This window comes from Engystomops pustulosus, chromosome 4 (genome assembly GCF_040894005.1).
Source record: "Engystomops pustulosus chromosome 4, aEngPut4.maternal, whole genome shotgun sequence".
Classification (NCBI taxonomy): domain Eukaryota; kingdom Metazoa; phylum Chordata; class Amphibia; order Anura; family Leptodactylidae; genus Engystomops; species Engystomops pustulosus.
Window position 1 is genome coordinate 74,893,524 of NC_092414.1, and position 23,664 is coordinate 74,917,187.

The following is a 23,664-nucleotide window of genomic DNA, read 5'->3' on the forward strand; positions in this document are numbered from 1 at the left end:
AAAGGGGTTAGTGTTCAAGTTTGTGCCGAGGTCAGGGTCACGAAACCGAATTTTCCACATTATTTTGACAAACCCTAATTTTTCCCAAGTATTTGTTATTATATTTGTCAGCTATTTCACCATGTCGTGTATCATTTCTATGTTCCAGAGGTTCAGGTAGAGGATGAGGCAGGTCTCATCCCTACAGTGAGGTACCACAATATGGACACTGGAGGGCCAGGCCTGCATCATCACACCCACAAGTCACTGAAATGCGGAGACAAATACGGCAGCCTGGGCTCGGGAAACTACACTTCCCAGCACGTCCTGCTTCCATACGGAACACATACGACGGGTGGGGGTGTGTTCGTGGCCTGTGATGTGAGCGGCCAATCCCAGCATGCCGCACAGCCCGCGATACACGCTAACGACACCGGTGACACTGCGCCGAGCTCTGGTGACATCACCCGCCTGCTGACCGCGGTAGCAGCTGGAGGTGCAGGCTCCTAGCAGCCCAGCCGCCTGCCCCGTCTATGCTGTAAGATGGTTTGTTCCGCACTAGGGACCAGGGCAGCCGATTCGTCAGCAGGGGACGCTCATACGGCTACGGCTTGTCTCTGGTACCGCAGGACCGCCTTTACGTCTCAGAAAGCGCACCGGGCTCGCGTAGCCATTACAGCGAACGCGCCGGGAGGCGGGTGCTAAGCTCTCCGCATCCCTTGTAGCTAGCTGTGCCGCTCCTTGACCCGGCTGTTCTACCCGTAAAAGTGGTTCGGTCCAGACGGTATTTAAGGGCTCTGCAGGGCCGCTGGTGGCTCAGAGCTGTTCTGGGTCGTTGGGAGGGTCGTTGTTGGGGCAGGTAACGGCAGCGCAGGTGGGGGCGGCGGAGACAAGGTGAAGGGGAGGCGGGCTGATGGGGGAGGCCTCAGCGATGCGAGCGATGTAGGATGCGGCCCGGGGAAGGCGCCGGCCCGGCCATCTCCTGAGGAGGGAGATAAACAAGCCTTTAACTCTTCATGCTCCAGAGCAAGAGCTGCAGTCACTGGGGGGCCTGTCATTGCTGCCCTCAGCACAGCATCGTATACATGCACAGGCAGAAGATGTCACTGGGCAGACAGGCCGGCACCGCATTGGTTCGGAGGTGGTGAGAGATGCTCTACCCCCATCCTCGTTCAAATCCTGCATCCCCCATGTCATGATCCACCAACATCAATCTGCAGGCGGCACAGATCCATCCTGGACCTGGTGCAGGGCCCACAGCATGTTCATCCATAGCACCCACATAAGGTCAACGTGTCTGCCACAATAGAGGGGTGCCAGCTGCCCCCAGTGCATGATGGAGATGAAGTGAAGGACTCTGCAGGCCCTCATTACTAGAGATGATGGTTTGTTATGGTCATTAGGCCCGGAGATCACAATTCACCCCGGTGTCCCCGAGCCGTGCCATCACCCCGGTGTCCCCGAGCCGTGCCATCACCCCGGTGTCCCCGAGCCGTGCCATCACCCGGTGTCCTCGAGCCGTGCCATCACCCCGGTGTCCCCGAGCCGTGCCATCCGTTCCATCATGTTCTAAGTCGTTGTTGCCATGTCCTGTTATGCCGGGTGGAATGACTGTATGTTTGTTTAATGCAGGATGGAATGATGGGGTCTGACTGATTCTAGACTTGTTGGGCCCAGCGAAGACTGGCACTCAGGCTGCCATCATGTCGTATACTTGTTACTGAGAAGACAAGTGCAAAGTGTGACCTAAGCATCATGATCTCCATGATTACAGAACAATTACAAAAACAAAGTCTGGAGGACCTGAAATGCAAATCTTTCAGTATAAGTCTGGTAAGGTATTGCGTGTATATTGTGTGTCGGTTTTGTATATTGTGTGTCGGTTTTGACTTGTTATACTTTTCATCCAGGGGGTTTTGTGCAACCACCTATGCACCAAGGGATAATCTATGCAATGCCAGGGGTTTGATGGAACGGGGCCACTTCTTTGACCTCACATTGGGCTACTCTTAGTTTACCACTGATGTACTGCTCCCTAATATTGGTTGTACGGATGAGAAATGTCCATTAAATGCATGCATTGTCCAACAGTTGTTCTGAGATAAGGCATCTATGATGAACACTGTGAAGGATTCATTAATATTTTGCTTACTTATGTCCAGGCCTTGTCCCCCCCAGTAGCGAGTTTGGTCCGACAAACTTGCTCTGAGAACTTGCGGCTTTACTCGGACTGAATCCAGAAAATTATTAAACTCACTCTGTGCACTTGAAGGTGAGCTTTCAAGAATACTAGTTCTCTTCGTCAGACATGATGTTATACATGAAACAGAAAATTTGCAGCATTTTATACACACTAAACAGTGATCATCAAAGGATATAAAAAAAACCTAAATACAGGGACATCATCTTATTTACGACGGGATGGCAATAAAAACATTAAAAACCTATGAGGCGAGACACCTGAGCCCTGGCTCTTATCTCCTTGTGGCCTCCAGGTCAGAGGTAGGAGGTCATGAAGCTGTATTTATCAATCTGTTGTTTTAGAGGTGTTTTTTTTTTTTGTTTTTTAATATCCTTTGATGATCACTGTTTTAGTGTGTATAAAATGCTGTGAATTTTCTGTTTCATGCATAACATCATGTCTGGGGAAGAGAACTAGTATTCTCGAAAGCTCACCATCAAATATACTCAGCCTCAAAAAGGTATCGCCTGATTCTTCACTCTTCTTCTGCTCTCTGTGGCTAACACGGTACTAATCTATACTCTGCACTTGATCAGACTTAATTGGCTTGTGGGTAACTCGCTTTAGCCAAGACCTGAACCTAAACACATACCTGGTAAAAATAAACATGGACACTTCATTTATTGTTTTCTGATCCACTCCAGCCTCTGAATGAGTTACATTCCAGTTTAACTTTTGTATAGTTGAAAGGGGCAGCATGTTTGGGGAAACATTTAGAAATTTGCTACACATTTGGGGCCCCAATTTACCCATGAAGGCTTTTTAATGATGAACATGAAGATGATTACAGGATTTGCTGTGATAATAAAATAAATATGGTTATGAATTGTGAATTTTACTATAGAACTTGTCTATAAATAATTAAAAAGTTGAAATCGCCTGTTTAACCCCCAACTGGTGGTCCCTTATCTATATATACATCCGTATATAAGCTGCAAGCAATCGCTGGGTATGCTAGCATGTAAGACACATGGTTTCTGAGTAATTGGCTGTCATATGAATGTACAGGTGACATTCAGTAAGTTTGTCATAAGGAACTACAGGGATCTTGGTGACACACCTCTGACACCTTTCTTTCAGCAAACTGTAGAAGGTGCCTATAGGTTATAACACAGTCGGCAGGACTTATTAAAATCTGCCCTTCCACATTGTTCAGTTTATATAGATGGATATATATGATCTATTGAAATAATTTCTGGAAGCACCCAATTTGATTATATTTTATTGCCAAAACTGCATGACATTGTGGCAAGGCTCGCATAACGCAGCGGGAGAGTTGTGATATCATGTGTATAACATGAGACAATTCTGTTTGGAGAGAGCAAGGAATGCTGGTAGATTTCTGCTCTGAGGCCTACGGGATTATTAGTACAGGCTGTAAACCATGGTAAGATCTGTAATCTACACTGCTATGCCTCTTGCAGATCGCATTCTGAAGTACTACTCTCGTGCGTGTGTGCCTTTGATCAGAAAGCCAGTTACAGTGTGGCAGAAGTCAAGAAAAATAGTTTTTTCTTTGGATGTGATGTCCAAATATTGAAGTTAAAAGGACATGACAACATTTTTTTTTTTTTGTAAAATGATATTGGGACATCTACTCGTAGACTTTCCCTACTCGTGCACTTACAGCCCATGTGCAGATAAATGTCTGGTGCATGCAGTTCCAGAATGCAGGTCTCCTCACCCTCCTCGTAAGGTGGCCGAAGCATCTAGAGGGAGAGTAGAGAAGGAATCCCTATTTTATGAGATCAGCTTGCCATCCTGATCTCGCCCCTTGCTGCATTGGCCAAAGAGAAGGAAAAGGACTACACTTGGGTGTTGTGCATGTACAATCACATTTTATTTATTTTTTGCTACAAGTAAACTTGAATAAAACCATGTAGCATATCATGTGGAGCTCTCACAAAAATGGTGGAAATTAATATATTCTGTTCATTGGGAACCCGTAGCGTGAGTTATTGAGGTGTTCTCTTTACAACATAAGAACAGCCATTCCTTTATCTAGAGGAATCTTTATCGGGGTTTATACATTGAGTGGTGAAATAATTTTCATAGAGGACAAGTTATCATTTTCAATGTAAAAACTTGTCCGTTGCTGTTGGTTTGGTGCCCTGTTATCGTCACTAAAGGATGATGAGGCTTCTAATACGTTATATACCTTAAAGGACGATTAGTTTTCTACACACATTACAGCTTCCATGATAAGAGTAAAATCTCTAATAGTGGAGATTGGTCACAAAGAAATGAAACTATTTTTTTTCTGTGCTGTCAATAGATCAGAGCAAGAATTCAGGACTCTAAATAGATATGTATTGATGTGGTAATTTTAATTTTTTTTTAGTTATGTAACTGGAATAGATAAGACATAAAGGGAACCTGTCGCCAGGGACCTCATTTTCACTAAAGAAAGGTTGCAGAAGCCCATCACACCTGCAGTGCAAAAATGTCTTTCTGCTTTCTTTAAGCATTTGCATTATAACTTCCCTTGCAGAATCCTCTGTGTAGCCCCAGGGGTTGGGCTTTGGTTTGGATGCATTTAAAAAAAAAAAAAAGTGACTTGTCTGTGTATTGAAAATGCTTATGCTTCTGCAGCCTTTCTTTAACTAACAGCAATAGAAAATGACATAAAGTGCAGGAGAAGTGGTCGCCTGTCCTCCTGCACTATGTTCCTATACCTCACCATAAAGATCAATACAAATACAAGCACTGGTGAATAAAGTAGTTAAAACATCAGATAAATCTAAAAAATGGAATAATCCCGTAATCCATTACATAGAAACAAGTAAAACAGGCCTACAGATACAAAACAATAATGAGTTGTGTAGCTCATATACATTTAACAAAAACTCCAATGTGAGTTTTGATACCTAAAACGCAGGGTAGACACAATTGTGTAAATGCTGTGTATACCAATGGAATATGTATCTATCACAATAGACAAGAACAATCTCACCAAGTCAATGATGCACAATGATGGTCAGGGTTTCTGTGTTCATGGGGCTTGGGATCCAATTCATACAATCCGGCCTTCCTCTTCCAGGGGAGAGTCCAGCCAAACGTTACTATTCTTACCCTATCAAAGGTCACTGTCCCTCACTAAACCCGAGAGCTGCTGTCCTGACAAGGACAGTCCACAGCTAGTCCTACGCCAGCTAACCCTGCACTACAAAAATATTCTCGTTGCCCATTGTATGAAATACAATACTTTTCATACTTGCATTGTGAAAGCTGTAGAATTTTTTAATATTTTCTTTTGATTTTGCTATTTTTTTAAAATTAAAATTATTTATTATTGTTCTATGGGTCCGCACAATTAACTTTTGTGTAGCTTTTCTTGGTGTTTTATGAACTTTAAACTATTCTAAACAAGTACGAGTTCAGAGAGATTTATTCCATTGAAAGAGCTGGTTCAGTAACTTGTGGTATTGCTGTTTCCTGTAATGGGTTTCCCTATTGCACCGTATACCGTATAAGAGCTATTTCCTAATGGAGACAAGATTTACTTTTTTGTAGAATCGTATACAAGTGTATCACCCCCACTACCCTTTATTTGTGCTTATACCTTGCAGAAACAGGCTGATGCCTCTTATGTGTGATTTCTACAGCATTGGGTTTTATACCGTAGATTTCATGCAGATATCTGTGGCATATCCAATACAGATAAAGGGAAAAGTCAATGTATATGTACTGCCAAAACAACCTTTATTCAGATGTATAGTATTAATATTCAGTTTCATATTCCCCTTTTGGTCCTTCCATATGGCCATATTATAGATCTGCTTTGTAGGAAGTTGTGTTTGATTCTTTACAGGCACACTTATTGTCCATTACGAGCAGAAGGGTGTATAGGGGAATATGATGCCACAAATTGGGGGATATGTATTCATTTATCTTATGTCACAATGCTGACATAATTCGCACCTGCAATGCTTTGCGCCACTTTTATTGAAGATTTTGGACCATTTTAGGCAGTTTTCCAGCTTGTTTGAAACAGGGGTGAAAAAAAAAAGAAAAAGGTAATGTGGTCCGTGTCATAAAATTAACAAATTTTAAAGGAAACCTACCATTTCAGATCGTCGGTGTAAGCTGTAAACACCGAGCACCAGCTCCGGGTGAGCTGGTGCCGGTGCTTAGTTTCGTTAGTGTTATAAACCGCGGTATCGCGGTTTTAACACTTTTTAAACTTTATAGCAGAAGCCGAAGCAGTTTCTGCTATAAAGTTTAAAAAGTGTTAAAACCGCGATACCGCGGTTTATAACACTAACGAAACTAAGCACCGGCACCAGCTCACCCTGAGCTGGTGCTCGGTGTTTACAGCTTACACCGACGATCTGAAATGGTAGGTTTCCTTTAAAGTACAACTGTAAAGTCTAAAAACTTTTCCTTAACTCTGTACTACGCAAAAATAAGCAATACAATAAATTTAGAGAGTTAGAGAATCTACATGTGTTTGTCAGCTAGCAGAGGATTCCTGGCAGCCAAGGATAAAATAGCACTGAGCTTGGCACGTGCTGGCCTGTATTGGATCACAGGGGAAAGCCTTGAGTCCTATCAGCAAACTCTAGATTGGGGTGAAGGCCTGGGTGCCCACAGAAAGGGCTCCGAGTGCCACCTCTGGCACCTGTGCCATAGGTTCGCCACCACTGCTTTATGTTAACCATGGAAAGCCGTATAAAATGGCTGCGTGTTGAGAGTGGCTGTAGGACCTGTAGTGATGAAAGGCTCTCTCCAGCTGTTCCAAAACTATTTTTTGTCCGTTACTTTACAGTTATGCTTTAAATATTGTGGTTCAGTAAACTAGACCAACCAATAGGAGGTGCAAAGTACCACTCTCCAGTCTTATCCTGCACTCAATGAATCCTTGTGTCTGACTCTGGATGATTAATCTGGTGCAGCAGAGATCTGTCCAGTTCTACTCTGTCTGGTCAAAAAACCAACATATTAATACATCTCCCCCAATGTGTAGCACACAGGCAGATTTACTTTATTTTTTAATATTTTTTTTCATGTCCTATTTTTTTGTCTTGGATTATTGTAGACAAATATGACACCTTCAGGCTCAAGCCCTTGTCCACAAAGCCATATCCCTTTTGTACAATTCGCAGAAGTGTAGTTTGGCCCATTGTCTGCTCTTCAGTAATACAGCGCTATAGGGATTGTGCTGCCATATAAGCCTGGATGAGCCGAATTGCTGTATGCCTTCACAAATCAGAATCTTAGGAGCTTTCATATCTTTCTTTCCAAAAACTGTGAACATTTTAGTCTTTTGTGCATTTCTTACTAGCTAAAACTTTGTAGTCAGATTTTCTCATTAAATAATGTATTGGGAAGGCAGGACAACAAATTTATATTGTCACTAGGAAATAATAAAACTATTGTGTGTTAGACATTCTACCTCCTAACTTTAAAAAGCTAAAAGTGGCACAATACTTTTAAAGGGGTTCTCCGGTATGTGAACTCTGATTATTATTAATTCTAATAATCTTTATTTCTATAACGCCATTATATTCTGCAGAGCTTTACAGATCATGGGGCACATATACAAACAAAACAAGACATTGCTGAGTAATAACATGGTCAGATGAAACGATAGGAATGAGCAACCCGCTCGCAAGAGCATACAATCTAGAAGTATCACATTTTGTGTTGCCAAGCATTTTTTTTATAATTGTGTTCACTTTTATTCTCTTCTGGATTGAGAAGATTTTGTCATTGCACTATTGCTAGTCAAAATTCATTCTCATGCCCGCAGGCAGAAGCCAACTAAAGTATTGGCAAGTACTGGGGCATGAGTGGTAATGGTGCCTAAACCATGCCATGGCTGCATCTTTGCACTAAGAGATATCAGGAGAACTCCTTTAAAAAAAACTGTGGAGACACATGTATGGATTCTGAAAACTTTGCAGCAGGTCTCACTTATGTTTGTGTCTCTCTCAGCCACTGCCTGATCATCCAGACCCTGAAGGGTGCAGCAGTCCGTACCATTTTGTCACAGGTAAATGTATACATCTTTAAGTGCTATGTAGCTGCCGTGGACATTCTTTACGTTTGCCACTTTTCATAGATTTTTTTTTTTTCAGTTGTGTGCGAGTGCTCCTCTGAAGACCGACTGATCTAATTTCTGGGCAGCTTAAAAAATTCCAAAAACAGTTGTAAAGATTCCTTTTAAGACCTTGCAATCCAGATTATATCAGTCTGTGTGTATGTGTTTTGTTGTACCACATACCTTTCCATGTTCCTGCTGCTTTTGTGTGTTCCACTATACAGTTTGCACTTTTTATTTCTGTTTTATGACTGCTCTGTGAAAGGAGGTAGATGCCCCCTGACTTGTGGGCAAAAGACAGAAATTGGCACACAATCCTATTATACTCAGCATGACGCTGTGTGTATAAAATGGCTCAAGCAATCTACAGTATAAGGCTACATTCACACAAATGTATGCCCGCCCGGCTGTACTGGAGACGTGCTGGAGAGGAGGAAGGATGAGCACCGCTCAATCCTACAGTCTACATAGAGCCACATGGTCATTCTTCTGCTCAAACTTTTTTGTGGCCACGGCTTGTAAGGGTGAGTTTTTGTTGTGCTCACCTTACCGAGCCCAGGTGCCATAGCCATCTATGGGGACGTATATCCGGCCAAAAATTAGCCGCTGCTTATATGTTGCCCTGACGGTCGTGTGAATGCAGGCTTACGACAAGAAACATGATTCTATTTGAACCACTCACAGGTTTAAACCACCTATTTTATAATGTAACTGGAGGAGAAGGGGGGTAAATGGGACTAAGATGTAAGACTGGATTCACACTGCCGTGTCCTGCCGTACCGTAGCACGGTGGGCACATGGCAGCACGCGGGGAGAGGAGCAGGTGAGCGCCGCTCACCTCCGCCCCTCTCCATAGGGATATATGGTATACGTCGACGTATGCCATGAAAAGATAGGACATGTCCTATCTTTTCATGAGGCACGAAGCCACAATGCTCCCGTAGGGCGCTGTGCGCCCATTGCCGTCTATGGAGGATGTACGACGGCCGTATATATAGGCCCCCCATGCGGAAGTGTGAATGTAACTTAAGTGTGCAAATAAAGCATTGCTTTTCTCGAAACCTTTAAAAGTAAAAAAAAAAAAGAATTTATTTTGGATGCGTTGATGGCCTGATTTGTTTATAAGACTCTATTCAATAGCGATTTGCTTGGACCCTGTTGTGAAAAGATGGACTCGGGGAATCATTTTATCAGGATGTGACTTGGGGCAGGTTGTCTCCTATCTTTATCCCCACATAAGTCTATTATATATATCCTTTTTTGTACTTTGACTGTTTTTGTTTATTTATTTTTTTAAATAAAAGATTATATGTGGAGAGAGAACGTAATTATGTTCTACCCGCGGTCTTATATCTAAAATGCCATACATAGTGTTTGGGTGGTATTCGCTACCATAGAATTGTGCTGTATTCTGCTCCATTTATCTTTTTACTCTGTGTTACAATGGAAGGATGCCTTCTATATAGTGTGATAGCCGTCACAGTTACTTGGCTTATTCTCATGTGTTTTCCTCTCATATGATGCTATTGCTCGACTGCCAGACAGTGAGACCTAGCACTACAAGCCAAGGATGTGAGTACTATCCTGGCTGCAATCGCATCCTTTGCTTCAGGATTACTGTTGCTCCATCCTTGAGTCAATGGTACTGTGACCGCTTGCAGAGGACAGAAAGCACCTATTTCTGATTATATATCTCCTACCCAAGCAGTTAGCAGGGATTGTGCGCTCATGTGCTAATGGAAGCCAGGAGGAGGGAGTCCTGGCACTACAATGTCCAGCATGCTGACATGATTGTTCGGGGTACCCAGGAGATGACTAAATTATGTGGAATAAAAACTTTTCTGTGTTCATAAGCCTGCATGCAAGGTGCACTCTGATAGTAACAGTAGTAGATATAAGAATAAGATAACAGTGGGATTGATATCTCTAACACTCCATCATAAATGAGTCCCTGTACTAAACTTTAGGAAGAAAACCAACAAACGCCCAACATACTTTTTACTGAGCGACTCGACTTCTTCTGGGGGCCAAATAAAGTGCTCAAGATATGAAATTGTGAAGTTTACCTATTTTTGTTCCTTTTGTGTTCTGTGAATGTTAGTAACTGTTTAAAGTAGCTTAATGAAATCGTTAAGTAACAGACTGGGGAGTCTATATGTTCTGCTAACTTGGGGAAAACCTGCAATGACCTTGGTTCCATTTTACATGAGCATTGCAGAAATCGTTAGTTTTATCAGCAAAAAAACCCCAGAAGACTGACTAAAGTTTGTGGAAATATCATCAATCAGACTTTAGTATATTGGTTTATACTTCCGTTATGTAAAGAGTCTGATTAAGCCCATCAAGGGGCTTTATCGTTTATTGGTGCGCGGGCGTACGTTTTAAAGAGTACCTGTCACCAGATCATGACCACCCTGACTAACCATGCCTGCTGATAAAGGTTTATAAGTCATCCCCATATCACCTAAAATTAGCTGACAGTGGGGCACTGTACCTTAATTAGATGTTTAGACGTTTCTGATATGCTAATTAGCTTTTCAGACTTCTGGTATCTGTGACTCTTCTCTCTCGCAGGCTGGCAGTGAGCCATGCCCCATTATACTGACTGACTGTGTCTCTTCAAATCACTACTCTGTCTCCTTGTACTTGGGGACCGTCTGATTATATTCACCTACAGACATCTTTGCAGGTCCTTCAGCCTTCTTTTAATAGCAAACTGTAAACCATGTATTTGATCACATGGTGTATGGAGAGGAGTAGAAGTCCATGGAGGCTGCTGTGACTTCATGTGGTCAGCTACATGCCTGGGGTACAGTTTGCTATTGTTAAGAGGCTAAAGGACCTGATATGTCAGTCTGGTCACATGACATGAACTGTGATCAGTAAGGAGGCATAAGGCATGGGGAGTATTAGATGGGAGGGGCTGGATGAGTAGGACACGCCCCCCCCCCTGATGCCAGGAAATATAAGATAAAAGTTGATTTATGGGGATGTAAGCGAAAAATTTGTAGCTGAAAGAAGGGTGTCAGATGGTTAATAGGGCTCTATAGGAACCTGTCACTGGCTGTATATGTGCAAATGTGGTGACAGGTTCACTTTAAGTTTCACTGTGTCAGATATATCGGGGCGCTCCGGCTTACAATTCCATATTGAGAAGGGTGATAACACTGTATTTTCCGCAAGATGATGATGCCTTGTCACCCAATGATGCTGTGGCATCATGGGATTGATGGCAGACGGCACAGAAGTGGATAATCCTAATTATCAAGATGTTGTCTGATCATAGCTGACGGGTCCCCCCTCTCTACACTTGTTTTGAGTTGTAAAGGTGAAAAGCATAACAAACTATAACTTGCTGCACAGTGTAGTAGGCTGTACTGCATGAAGTGTATATTAATGTAAATATTTTATTTTCTATCTATAAAGTACAGTTAATTTGAACATCCTATTTGCATAACGATTTTAATTTGCGATTTTCTGATTTATTAATGTTAAGCTCCTCATACAGTTTAACCGCCAAAATTGGTTAACTATATTTTTTTTTGTTATTTTATTAGGATGTTGGGAGGCTTACAGTTCGAACAGCGAACTTTTCTTAAATGTTGATTCAATTTTTAAGAGGATAATTCATCTTCTTAAGGGTTTTCAAAGTTCTATTTATTAGAAACTCCCCACACATCGCCCCATTTTTAAAACTGCACCTCAAACTATTCAAAACAGCCTTTGTTAAACTTGTTAATCATTTAAGCATCTCACAAGAATAAAAACTAAATGGAGGGTCTATTTGGAATTTTTAAATTTTACATATTCATGCAGGATTAAGTGAGAACTCAAATTCTGTTGTGCTGTAATGCCCTACATGTGAATGTAAACTATTTTACATTTTACAATTGGAGGGCAGATTAAGATGATTTCAGGTGCCAATACACATTTGAAAAGTGACACCCCCCCCCCCCACCCCCCCTCCACAAGGGAATTTTATCAAGAATTACACTGAGATTTTTACCACCACAGATGTTTTATAGAAAGTATTCACATTGGCTTGTGTAAATCGTTTTCCAAAAAACCTTGCTTTGGCTGCTAAGTTTTTTTTATTTTTAGAAACGGGTTAAAGATGTAAACAGGGCCCCCCCCCCCCCCCCCCATAAGCAAAAATAATCAGATGGTCCAGCCAGGTTCCAAAGCGTGTTCAAAATGAATTCGAAAATATCAATACATCCACAGTGTAAATCTTATCCACTGTGGATGTATTGATATTTTCGAATTAATTTTGAACACTCTTTGGAACCAGGCTGGACCATCGGATTATTTTAGCTTGTTTTACCTTCTCAAACGAGGTGAGTCCTTTGCCGGCTCCGTGTATGATCAAACACAAGATATTAGGGGTCCAAAGAGTGGACCTATTTTAAAATGGACCCCTCAAGGATTGAAGGAACGGTAAATGTGTGGGGCACAATACCCTGTTGTTTAACCTTTTGTTAGCTGTTTTGGAGGGGGGGGGTGCAACAAAAAAGTACTGTATTTTTCGGGCCATTATAGCAAGATTTTTTTTTTTTCTTAAGTACAGACTTCTTATAGTCTCAAGGTCAGGTCCAGCACTGCCAAACGCACCTGACCGCTGTAATGGAGATTAGGTGAGGTGCTGATATAACGTTTCACCCAATCTCATACAGAGGAGAGCTTCTGCCCTTCCTCTCCTGGTTGTCCTGACATGGATATCACCCCAGGAGTGATGTCAGAAGTATGTGACTGATCACATGCTTCCTACATCATTCAATGTCCTCGTGCTGCTAGGATGGGGCAGAGAACTGAGACAGAATAAGGCTACATTCACACTGCCGTTGCCCTCCATACCGTACCATAGCGGGCAACGGCAGTGCACGGGGAGAGGAGGAGGAGGAGGTGAGCGCAGCTCAACCACGCCCCTCTCCATAGGGATACATGGCGCACGGCGCCGTTTTACGGGTAAAGATAGGACAGGTCCTATCTTTATCCCAGGTACGGCACCGCACGTGTGCTGCACCATACCGCTCCCATAGGGCACTGTGCGCCCATTGCCGTCTATGGGGGACGTATATAGGCCGTATATACGTCCCCCATACTGTAGTGTGAATGTAGCCTAACAAGAGGAGATGGGTGTGTATTTCTGTATATAGCAGTGCCCAGTGTGTTCCTTATGTGTATATAGCACAACTGTGTGTTTGTGTTTAAAATTGGCCAGTGTGTGTATAGCAGAGCTGTGTATGTTTCTATGTATAGCAGAGCCCAGTGAGTGTTGTATGAAAATGCTTTGAGAAAGAAAGATATTTTGCATCAGTGTGTTTGTTGCAGTATGGGTACAGCGTTTTTTTTAAATAAAGCTTTATGTTCGACTTGTTCTTTTGAATAAAACCTCATTCGGAGAGGTGTGTGTGTGTGTGTGTGTCTGTGTTGTTTTTTTTTTTTTTTTTTTTTTTTTTAGGTGTTCACCATACAGGTTCAGTAATGATTTTATTGTATGGGTTGTTATGGACATGGCGATGCCTAATGTGTGCTGCTTATGTGGTGATTTAATTTATATTGTGTTTAGGAGTTTTGCACTATATGGGGCACTTGGGGGACTTTGTGTATTAAATTTTATTAAACTCCCTTGTGGGACTTCAACACTTGTTCAAATTACTACAATGCCACACTGATGTATGGCAGTGTATTATACCAGTGAGCCTGTGCACATGCATAGGCTGTGATCCCTGCACTGCTGGGTCTAAGCCAGCAGGCAGTCAACTAAGGCAGCTCTTGAGGGGGGGTGAACCCTTTAGGTGCCTAAAGGGTCCCGACTGTAAGTGCTGAGGCTGGGCAACCTGCACCCGGATCGCTCTGGTTCTGAGCTTGTGCGATCCCCATGACGTTCCCCAACAAAATACATTCTACATCTAGAATGGTGGCGGAAGGGGTTAATTATGTGTTGGCTATTATGCGGTTGGCAATTTCTTATAGCCTGGCCAACGTTTTATATAATCCCAAATTCATACATGGTGTATTCAAGTTCTTGATTTTTATTTGCCATTTTTAACAATCTTCTATTGCAGGTATGGTTATACTCTTCCAATTCCTGCAAATATTTAATGAAAGATATCCAGGAGAGAACCCCAATAGATATTGGCCGGTCCACCAAATGTGATGTAAATCCCCCACTTGACCAAGCACTGGTCCCAGTAATCAGGATATGATCTGGCCAGTCTTGCTGCGGACAAATCTCATTTTTGGTATTTATAAAAGGGTAACAATACATATTTTTATAGACTTTCAGTTACCATGTGCTGCATTAATATACTAAACATTTAAAAAATTACAGTATATATACTCGAGTATAAGCCGAGACCCCTAATTTTAGCACCAAAAACTGGGAAAACCTATTGACTTGAGTATAAGCCGAGGGTGTAGCATACAGTCAGCCAGCCGCCATGTAGTATACAGCCTCCCCCCTGCCAAAAAAAATAAAAAACCTAATACTCGCCCTCCTGTGTCCGGATCGTTGGCTCGTCAGCTCGAGGCTCCCGATCGTTGGCATGGGTCCCGGCGACTCCTCTTCTCTGTTCTTTCTTCTCTCGTCGGCAGAGTTTTTATTTTTTATTTGACTTGTGTATAAGCCGAGGTGAGTTTTTTCAGCACATTTTTTGTGCTGAAAAACTTGGCTTATACACGAGTATGTACTGTAGTTTGCTGTTGGCTTATTTTATCAAACTGTATCCTTCATCCCTGCAGCCCTTTTTAGCTTTTGCTATTCCAATTTTCTTCACCAACAAAAAGTGCACAAATTTTCACAGGCACTGCAGAGATTGGAGCTGGAGAGACTAACAAGAAATCCTGTTACGCGCCTTAGACAATGGATTTCTGCATAGTTTATTGAAAGGTTAGATGCGTTCTTTGATAGCCCCCAATATTCCCCTTTACATTGGTCACATAAGAACCATATGCCATTGTGCTGTGAAGTACATGTTGCTGAAATTAAATCTCCTACCAACTTTAAACTGGTGCCATTGTTTTATTAGTTTTCCAGTGACTTTATAGGGGGCCTAAAAGGGATTCTGTTATGGCAACAACTGCAGACTATATGAAGAAACGGTCTTTATTGGAAAGAAAACGGCACCTATAATTTCCCCAAAATATATTTACGGCTATATGACGTCATCTCCGTTAGGTCTTCAGTTATTATGAGCCAAAACCAGTGGTTGTCGAACACTTAGAACAGGGGAAAGTTCTCAGAGATGCTGTATACAGGAAGTCCCTAGGTTACGTACAAGATGGGTTCCATAAGATTGTTCTTATGTTGAATTTGTATACAAGTCGAAACTGTATATTTTATCACTGTAGATCCAGACAATTTTTTTTTTTGCCACAGTGACAATTGGAATTTCAAATTTTTTTTTTTGCTGTACAGGCGGTCCCCTACTTAAGGACACCCGACTTATAGACAACCCATAGTTACAGACGGGCCACTCTGCCCACTGTGACCTCTGGTGAAGCTCTCTGGATGCTTTACTATAGTCCCAGACTGCAATGATCAGCTGTAAGATGTCTGTAATGAAGCTTTATTGATAATTCTTGGTCCAATTACACCAAATATTTTGAAACTCCAATTGTCACTGGGGCAAAAGAAAAAAATTTGACTAGAACTTCCATTTTAAAATCTAAAGTTTCCACTTACATACAAATTCAACTTAAGAACAAACCTCCGGACCCTATCTTGTATGTAACCCGGGGACTGCCTGTATTTGGATAAAGGATTATCAATAAAGCTTCATTACAGACATCTTATTGCAGATCATTGCAGTCTGGCACTAGAGTAAAGCATTCAGAGAGCTTCACCAGAGGTCACAGTGGGCAGAATGGTCCGTCTTTAACTAGGGGCCGAGTGCCCATAAGTGACCTGTATTGGCCCCTGATTTGTGTGTTCAGGTGCTCCTAATGCTAATATTCTGCATTTAGCAGTTTTTCCCTGTTCTGGCTCAATGTTTAATTTCTCAGTTGTATCAAAGCTTGTGGATGTGAGCTAGGTATCATGTTGTTGATTTTCTCTGCACTGCATAGAGACCTTAAAGGAGGTTTGAATTATCTTTCAACTTTTCTCAAACAATCGGGCTTGTGTAGAATTAAACTACCCCTTTTTTAGCATTATACCTGTGGACTCTACCATGAAGCATGATATACCAGGCACTGTCGCAAAATCCCTACCCCTCCAATCCAAGTCCTTCTTCCTTATGAGCAGAATATTAAAAGTTGATTTAACAAGGAGGTCATGAATAACAAATAAGTAGATGACCACAGTCACTGTGCCTGGATCTGGAAGTGTCCCTGGTTTAATCATGCATGCTTTCAATGGTAGATTTCCTGTAAGTATATATGACTCTTGCATATGACCCCCCCACTACTACCAGAGATATATCTGCCTGTTGCCAAAAGCCTTGCTCTTCAGTTGTTTGGTCTTTATCTTTTTATAGTCCACGATTAACTGGAGGTACCTTTTACTCTGTGAATGATGAGGAATGTTTATCTCCGAAGTTTTAAGTTAATACGGAAGTTGGAAGGTATAAAAGTGCATTTTTTTCCATTATTGTAAAGATCTCTGCTTTGTGTAATTCACCTGCTTAATTATTACCAAGGCATAAAAATGTGGTGTTCTGACAAATTTGCTGCATTTATGGGTTTAGGAGCCTAAGGGTGATGGCACATGTGGCGTTTTGAACGCGGTTATGGCCCGTTTTTAAACAGTCCGTCAAAAACCGCATGTGTTTTTGACCAGTTTCAATTTAGATCATTGGTCAAACCTGTCAAAAACGGATGTGTTTTCAAAAAGCGCATGCTTTTTTTTGGTGGACTGCTTAAAAAAGGGGCCAAAAAAAAATGCATTCAAAACGCCACGTGTGTGCACACGGCCATCAGGACCGGATCCCGAGCATAGCACATGGCCGGAAGAAGGGAGGGTGAGTGCTCCTCACCTCTCCTACATTCCATTGAAAACTGTACTTGTAGATGCTTGGAGTTCTTGACATTTTGACTGACCTTTAAAGGACATCTACTACCAGATTTTGTGGTGGTAGACTGTCACCAATACAATTCTCGATACCTTGGGAGAAACACTGCCACATAACCCCCATGTTCAAGAATGTCCTCAACACCGAATAAATAACTTTATAAAAATATACAAATGGAACGGAGGCGCTTAGGCTGACAGCAGGCGAGCACCTGCTGGCTCTGTCTGATAATAAAATGCACGCCCCCTTCATTATACTGGCGGTCCCCTACATAAGAACACTGACACAGATGACCCCCTAGTTACAAACGGACCCCTGGATGTTGTTAATTTACTGTACTTTAGCCTTAGAGTAAAATAGTTATAATAGTTAATAAAGGTGTCTGCAATGAAGCTTAATTGTTAATCCTGGTTCTTATGACATACAAATTCAACTTCAGAACAAACCTTGTACGTAACCTGTGGGCTGCCTGTAAGCCGCAAGCTGTCAGAAGTGTTTGTGGCTGGCCAGAAAAAATTATAATGACGGGGGCGTGCATATTATTGGACGGCGCGAGGTGGTGCTTGGTTGCCATAGGCCTGAACGCCTCTGGCTCATTTACATATTTTTATAAAGTTATTCGGTGTAGAGGACGTTCCTGAACATGGGCAAAAGAGGTAAGGAACGAGCATTGCATTGGTGACAGTCTACCACCAGTAAATAATGTTGGATAGGTTTTGCTTGTTTAGTTGAGTGATTGTTGCCATACTGTACATAGAAACCATAGTTGAATTGGGCTCAACCAACAATAAATGATGCAGACTCTACCTCTACAAAACACCGTTTATTATCTCAAATATTTTATAAGAAAGGCAGGAAATTCCACAAGTTCAATCTCGACAAGGCTGATCATTTGAAGTGTCTACCTCATGAAGCTTGTTGTGGGACTTCCAAGAGTGTGCAAAGTGCTGTTTTTACATAAAGGAGGCTATTGTGAAGTCCTATTCTTAAAACCTATTCTGATTTGTTAAACACTTTGTGCAGACATACTATTATATAACCTTTCTTGATCTCTGATCAACCCCCATTACTTTCTCTGGGCTTCATCATCTTTTATCCCAAGTCATCAGATTTACCAAGCCCTCCACTGACACTTCAGTAACCTGGTAATGCAAGTAAAGAGTTTTTTCTGATCTTATGGCTGACTATTTGTGTGGCCCACAAGGTGTTATTCTTTCAGATCCTAAAGATATCTATGATGTTTGGAGATTATTTATTTTTTCTAGAATGTGTTATTTCACGTTCCCGCACACTTCTCATGATACTTGTTAATATCTAGATCCCTCCTTTCTGATGCTCTCCCAGAAACAGAGATTTGTTGATGGCACCATTTACCAAGAAGGAAATATCTATGGCATTATCCTCCCTTTCTAACCGTAAGTCTCCCTTTAATTAATGTGTCCCTGCTGAAAAACTTTGGGGGGGTGGGGGTACTTTTAAAATCAACACCGGTTCATTCCAAATTATATCTCGTAGGATTCATCCAATATACACTCACCGGCCACTTTATTAGGTACACCATGCTATTAACAGGTTGGACCCCCTTTTGCCTTCAGAACTGCCTCAATTCTTGGTGGCATAGATTCAACAAGGTGCTGGAAGCATTCCTCAGAGATTTTGGTCCATATTGACATGATGGCATCACACAGTTGCCGCAGATTTGTCGGCTGCACATCCATGATGCGAATCTCCCGTTCCACCACATCCCAAAGATGCTCTATTGGATTGACTGTGGAGGCCATTTGAGTACAGTGAACTCATTGTCATGTTCAAGAAACCAGTCTGAGATGATTCCAGCTTTATGACATGGCGCATTATCCTGCTGAAAGTAGCCATCAGATGTTGGGTACATTGTGGTCATAAAGGGATGGACATGGTCAGCAACAATACTCAGGTAGGCTGTGGTGTTGCAACGATGCTCAATTGGTACCAAGGGGCCCAAAGAGTGCCAAGAAAATATTCCCCACACCATGACACCGCCTGAACCGTTGATACAAGGCAGGATGGATTCATGCTTTCATGTTGTTGACGCCAAATTCTGACCCTACCATCCGAATGTTGCAGCAGAAATCGAGACTCATCAGACCAGGCAACGTTTTTCCAATCTTCTACTGTCCAATTTCGATGAGCTTGTGCAAATTGTAGCCTCCGTTTCCTGTTCTTAGCTGAAAGGAGTAGCACCTGGTGTGGTCTTCTGCTGCTGTAGCCCATCTGCCTCAAAGTTCGACGTACTGTGCGTTCAGAGATGCTCTTCTGCCTACCTTGGTTGTAACGGGTGGCGATTTGAGTCACTGTTGCCTTTCTATCAGCTCGAACCAGTCTGCCCATTCTCCTCTGACCTCTGGCATCAACAAGGCATTTCCGCCCACAGAACTGCCGCTCATCTAAACCCTAGAGATGGTTGTGCGTGAAAATCCCAGTAGATCAGCAGTTTCTGAAATACTCAGACCAGCCCTTCTGGCACCAACAACCATGCCACGTTCAAAGGCACTCAAATCACCTTTTTTCCCCATACTGATGCTCGGTTTGAACTGCAGGAGATTGTCTTGACCATGTCTACATGCCTAAATGCACTGAGTTGCCGCCATGTGATTGGCTGATTAGAAATTAAGTGTTAACGAGCAGTTGGACAGGTGTACCTAATAAAGTGGCCGGTGAGTGTATATCCCCTTATGGCACAATACTTTCCCTCCCCGAAATTTTTAATTTCCACAATGTTAAATGGGTTGTCCTACCAATGAAACTTAATTTCTTGCATACAGTTAATTTTACTAATAACTTATTTAACTTAGTTATTATATAACTTTTTTTTTAATAAAAAATGCTCTTATTGGTGGCTCCTGCGGATATCTCTCAGTAGGTCTTTGTCCATACAGCGAGGCTGTGGCAGGTCAGGCATAGGCAGTAGAGATGATTGTCTTCTCTGCTGACCTGGTGTAGTGATACACATCTTTGTAAGTTGGTCTCTTCTAATAGACTTTCCTATTTTCATGGAGAGCGCTGTCCTGACAGAGAAGAAGCCGTATTCTTCCCCTGGGATAGCAATTATGTTAGTAATCTCCTGTGAAGTGTCCAGAGAGGGACAGATACGGCAAACACTTGGGCTGCATTTACGATTGTTTGCCCGCCTGGCCGTAGCCGGACGGGCATACTTGAGCAATGGTGGAGTGACCCTTCCTCTCTCCATTGAAAATAATGAACGCACGGTCGTAAATGGAGCATGCTGGATCTCTTTGCGGCTACAGAACGGTGAGCACACGGTGTTCCATGCAGCTAATGCTGTCTATGGGCTCCCGCTCCTGTTCGTGTGAATGCAGCCTTATGGGTCCACTACTACTGGTGCTTTAGAGTGCCTTTGCGATGGACCTTGGGCATGTGCACAGTGAAGCTGTGGTTCTCCATCCCAACCTAAAGTGGTTGGCCACTTTACCCCATGTCATGTGTGGGGGCAGGATAGTCGGTAATTACCTCGGTAATGTACAGCTAATAAAAGTTCTTCAATACTTTTCTTGATATGTAAAGTGAAGCAATTTTTTTCTTAACCTCACCAGCCAGACATTCCCTATCGGCACCTTATGATGGGATTCGGGAATATAAGATTAAGGTCCTGGCAGGAATGGTCAGGAATGTGGCTGATGAAGCAGACCAACCACCCCCCCCCACCCCCCACTAACACACACATTTTATTTCAAGTAGACCACTGCGCAGGTGTCTGGAGCCCCAGAGATTAGCCTACTGAAGCTGCTTAGAATATTCAATTAAAAAAAAAAACTTGCATAATGTGGCCCAAGACCGTATATGTGTGTGTGTGTGTGTGTTGTTGTGGGATTTTTTTTTTTTTTTTTTTTGCGTGTCCTTTATGATATTGTAGTGCCCCTCCCTCTTTCAAGATATACAGCTATAATGTTTTGTTTTATGTAAGCTGTATATCTTTTGAGGTGGATATATAGGATAAAATAATTTAACATTTAAGAGGTGACCAGTTTTCATTCCATGATCTCCATAAATCAGTAATATGTAAATGAACTGCAGAGCTACTGGGGTGTGTACCAGCCTGGCCGGGCACTGGAAGCCAAGGCCACACCACACCCCATTAGCCTCCGCAGTTAATTTACATATTACTAAAATAAAGTTTTTAAAGGACACCTGTCATCAGGTCTCTGCCACTAGTCCTGTCACCTCTAACTGTTGGAGCAGCTCACAAGGATCCCATCCCAGCTTTTATCTAGTTATTTCATACATTATTCATTGTAAAATCATCTATTCTTTATCATATAAATGAGGCTGGTCACATGGTCAGATGCAGTGATGTCACCCATGTTACCCCTCCCCTCTCCTCCCCCTGCTCATGTCTGTGTGTAATGTATAGTAAAGCATTGCTAGTGTGTGTGTGCTGCATCTGCTGACATGCTGCATCCTCCTAATATACAGGTGAGAGACACGGACATCAGCTACACATGAATCTGACATGTTCTGCTGTAACATGGCTGCCTGGAGCTGCTGTATCTCTCCTATACACACACAGGCTGCAGGGGGCGCCAGCACCAGGAAGCACATCATTATACAGCCTCACATCATTATACAGGCTGTCAGTCATGCACTGGCTGTGCCTCCCACTCATGAATAAGGTGGACAGCTTGAATATGCGAATGCTTCATTGGACATTTCACAGGTCATTTGCATACAGCTTTAGGACCTCATTGCTTAGGTTTACAGGCATGTAGAGGGACAATGAAGGGATAGAGGCAATACTCTCTAATGGCAGTTTATGAAAATAGATTTAGTTTAGGGGGGTTATTTTGCATGACGGGTTCTCTTTAACAGGTTAGGTTCCAGGGTTATTAAATTACAGATTAGGGCTGAGGCATCTACCATCAGATCTACTTCTTATGATAGATTCCTCATGGCAGGTTTTCTTTAAGGGCAGAGAAAATGGCACTGCATCCTTTTTTCTTTTCTATTTATTAATAATGGAAGTGTAGCGTTACATTTTTTTGTTTCTGTTATCCTCTGCAAAAATGGAGAGTATGACAAACGCCTGACACAGGTGTAAACTGTGTTTTAGTCGGTCAGGAAAATAAACTTTCTGCATTGCGTATATAAATTGGGTAGTGAGCATCTATGATGATTGAAATATAATTAAATTTGGCATTTTAATATTCAGATATGGGTAACGCATGCAGTGAAACCTCTGTATTGGACAACATATGATTGCAGCTAGGTTCCTTTTGTTGAGGTTTTCCCCCCACAAAATACAGAGAAAAGAAATATATAAAAAAAAATTTGTCTAATTTATTATTATTATTATTTATATATATTTTTTTTTTTATACATGTTTTTGTTTATCTCCCTTGGATTGTGTTTTGTAGACTTATCAGTGCCTCATTGTAAAGGCTCCATCTTTTTAGATTATAAGAATTCAAAAAGTCTGTATGAAAGTAATATGCAACAACGCAATGTACCTTAATGTGTTGGTCAAATTTCTATCTATAAAAATGTATAGAAAATATAGTTTTCTAGTCTCCAAGCATGATATCTAACCTTATACTGTATCACTTTTCTTCAGAGGAGCGCTCCTGGGGGCTTGTCAGTCATTGTCCAAGGATTGAACTTGAAGACGGAATCCGACCGGGCTGCCATCACCTTTCCAGTCTGAGTCTTCATTTGCCTGGGATTAGTAGGGAGAGCTCCCCAAACAGCAGCGACCCATCACAGGCACCTGAGGAGGGGAGCTCTGCAACACCTCCAGCCCCACCTACAAAAAGACACTGCCGCTCCTTATCGGTACCAGAGGACCTATCGCGCTGGAGGCCTATTTGGCGGCCGAGTGGTTCTAAAGTTTGGACTCCTGTTAAGAGGAGATGTAACAGTGGTGGGGTTGGAGCAGTACTGGGAGTGCAGACTCAAAGTCCATCCCAAGGGGTCTCCAGTCTCAGGTTCCAAAATGACCCCAGTGCCTCTTTTCGCTGCATCCAAGCCAACAGCCCTCCTTTCTTTAGCCTGGCATTGTGCCGGGAGTCACCGTGTCCCTACACCCTTTCCCCTACCACTATATTCTGGGAGAACACAGAAGGGCCCAGCTGCTTTCCATTGCAGCGCCGGTTTTCCCTCTCTCCTGTACTCTTCAAGGATACAGGACAATTTCTCCCTTCAGCCAGCAGCTCCCCACCTTCCACACCAGAGCTGGTCCGGCGACAGCAGTGTTTGCCCCGCAGCCAATCGCAGCCTTGTGACCTTGACACAAGGAAATGTGGAATCAAGCGAAGGCACGAGGAGGATACACGGTGGCATCGTCCTTCTCTGGACTTCTACAAGATGAACCAGGTGATGTTTGTAGAAAAATTTCT

At 42.5% G+C, this 23,664-nt stretch overlaps 1 protein-coding gene across 9 annotated transcripts in view; it reads left to right on the top strand.

Moving 5' to 3' along the window:
- The first annotated feature begins 294 nt into the window (after positions 1-294).
- FAM53C (family with sequence similarity 53 member C) overlaps positions 295-23,664 on the top strand; it is a 31,172-nt gene continuing 7,802 nt past the window's right edge. The window contains exons 1-4 of one of the 9 annotated variants that reach the window (XM_072146306.1): positions 295-517; positions 1,612-1,812; positions 8,159-8,216; positions 22,884-23,641. In XM_072146306.1, coding sequence (XP_072002407.1) covers positions 1,735-1,812; positions 8,159-8,216; positions 22,884-23,641 — 894 coding nt within the window. In that variant the 5' untranslated portion in view covers positions 295-517; positions 1,612-1,734. Of the gene's footprint in view, positions 518-576; positions 764-789; positions 839-858; positions 1,813-8,158; positions 8,217-16,814; positions 16,832-18,596; positions 18,694-22,883; positions 23,642-23,664 lie in introns of those variants that run through there. The other 8 variants (XM_072146309.1, XM_072146307.1, XM_072146304.1 and 5 more) reach the window with 8 other exon arrangements.